At 37.8% G+C, this 2,499-nt stretch overlaps 1 protein-coding gene across 1 annotated transcript; it reads left to right on the forward strand.

Moving 5' to 3' along the window:
• The first annotated feature begins 1,779 nt into the window (after positions 1-1,779).
• LOC109341526 (uncharacterized mitochondrial protein AtMg00810-like) lies at positions 1,780-2,277 on the forward strand. Its single transcript, XM_019579460.1, has one exon. The coding sequence runs from the start codon at positions 1,780-1,782 to the stop codon at positions 2,275-2,277; it is 498 nt and encodes a 165-aa protein (XP_019435005.1).
• Positions 2,278-2,499: the final 222 nt, after the last annotated feature.

A 2,499-nucleotide genomic window follows, 5' to 3' on the forward strand; every position in this document is an offset into this window, starting at 1 on the left:
TTAGAATTTCGGATTTCGGCATTCCGAGTGAAAAATATTTAGAAAATATATATGGGTGTATTCAGGGTCTATATTGACTCGAAATGAAATTACGAAGCCAACGATGCGATTGGAATTTGGTTCTGAGTTACGGAACTCAAAAACCACTTTTTGAGCCGTACCGGGTGGATTTCGACCCCGACAGTGGTTCAGAACCGACTGTCTCCGAAAATTACCAAAATTTACCACAAAATAGGAAATAAAATTACAAGACTAAAACTCATCTAGATTTTCTTCTAATGCTTTACCGAAAATTCCCAGAAATTCATTTTCGAATATATAATTAATAAAAATATTAAGAAAATCTTATAATTCTAAATCGTAAAATTCGCGATGTTACACAGTAAATGTGTTTTTTTGGGCTATAAGGAAGGCACTAAGGGCTTTGTTGTCCTTAACCTTCAAACCAGATCCTTAGAAGTTAGCAGAAATATGACCTTTCATGAACATATATTCCCTTATAAGACAACCATGGACACCTCTACCATCTACCAACCTCCCATGCCTATCAATTCCACACTTGATCCTCTCCTTTATGAGGACATATTTCCACACCAAAACCTCAACCTTTCCAACTCAATTAACCATCAATTCACTGGTTCTGCTACCCCTTCAACTCATACTAGCCCCACATCTACTTCCATCACTGCACCCTTATCAACACAAACTAGAAAAAACAACAGAGTTTCCAATCCACCTAGTTACCTACATGATTATCATTGTGCCCTTCTTCATAACACCACTCTTCCTACCTCTATCCAATATCCCTTATCGTCATACATCTCTTATACCAACTTATCATCATCCTATAAACACCATCTTCTATCTATTTCCTCCTCCACTGAACCAAAAACTTATAAACAAACTATTCAGCATCCTCATTGGCAAGAAGCCATCAACAAGGAACTCTCTGCCTTAGAAGACAATAAAACTTGGATCATCACTAATTTACCAAATGACACCACACCAATAGGCTGCAAATGAGTTTTTAAAACCAGATACACTCAACAAGAAGGTATAGACTACCTCGACACCTTTTCACCAGTTGTGAAAATAACCACTGTAAGATTGCTTCTTTCCCTTGCTTCTATTCACAATTGGAAACTTCTACACTTAGATATAAATAATGCCTTTTTACATGGAGATTTAAATGAAAATGTATATATGACCTTGCCTTCTAGCTTATCTTCCCTTTTCCCAAATAAGGTATGCAAGTTACAAAAATCTTTATATGGGCTTAAACAAGCTAGTAGTCAATGGTTTTCCAAACTCTCCGTTGTCTTCATTAAAGATGGTTATCTGCAATCCAATATTGATCATTCTTTATTCATTAAATATCTTAAAGATCATTCTATGGCAATTGTTTTAGTTTATGTTGACGATATCATCTTGACTGGTAATAGTATAAAAGAATTACTGCATATACAGAACCTTCTTCATCACACTTTTTAAATCAAGGACCTAGGAACTCTAAGATATTTTCTTGGTTTTGAAATTGCAAGAACTAACAAAGGCACATCCATGAATCAAAGAAAGTATGCCCTTGAGATTGTTTCTGATGTAGGTCTTCTAGGATGCAAACCTGCCCCAACTCCTATGATTCATGGCACTCATCTCTTTCAGGATTCTAGCACACCATTCCATGATGTTCATGCTTATAGAAGGTTAATAGGAAGACTGATCTATCTTACAAATACCAGACCAGACATTGCTTTCGTGGTCAATCAATTGGCATAATTCATGGCTAAACCAACAACCTCTCATCATTTAGCTGCTCTAAGAGTTTTAAAGTACCTCAAAGGCACTCCATCCTTAGGCCTCTTCTTCCCTTCTCAATCTTCTATCCACATAAAAGCCTACAGTGACAATGATTGGGCATCATGCCCTGATACCAGAAGATCAGTCTCTGCCTATTACATCTTCCTAGGTAATTCTCCCATCTCTTGGAAATCCAAAAAGCAGAAAACAATCTCTAGAAGTTCTTGCGAAGCTGAATACAGGGCAATGGCCCTCACAACATGTGAACTCAAATGGATTTCCTACATTCTTCAAGACTTAAACACCCAACCTACTAGCCCTGCGAAACTCTACTGCGTCAATCAATCCGCCATACATATTGCATCCAACCCAGTTTTCCATGAAAGGACCAAACACATCGAATTGGACTACTACACCATTCAGGAACAACATACCACATGCCTCATCAAAATCCCCCTATCTCTTCTCATCTCCAACTAGCCGATGCCCTCACCAAACCTCTAGGCACTAAAGATTTTTCTACAATATATCTCAAGCTAGGACTCACCAATATATGTGCCCCAACTTGTGGGGGGGTATTAGACAAACACATCAAATCCTACCGCCAAACTTTCACTGAACCAGTCAAGCACACAACCACTTCATCAAGCCAAGAAAACACAAACAATACTCAAAGAACTTCAACAGGCAATGCTCATAATA

Source organism: Lupinus angustifolius, unplaced genomic scaffold (assembly GCF_001865875.1).
Source record: "Lupinus angustifolius cultivar Tanjil unplaced genomic scaffold, LupAngTanjil_v1.0 Scaffold_495, whole genome shotgun sequence".
Lineage (NCBI taxonomy): Eukaryota > Viridiplantae > Streptophyta > Magnoliopsida > Fabales > Fabaceae > Lupinus > Lupinus angustifolius.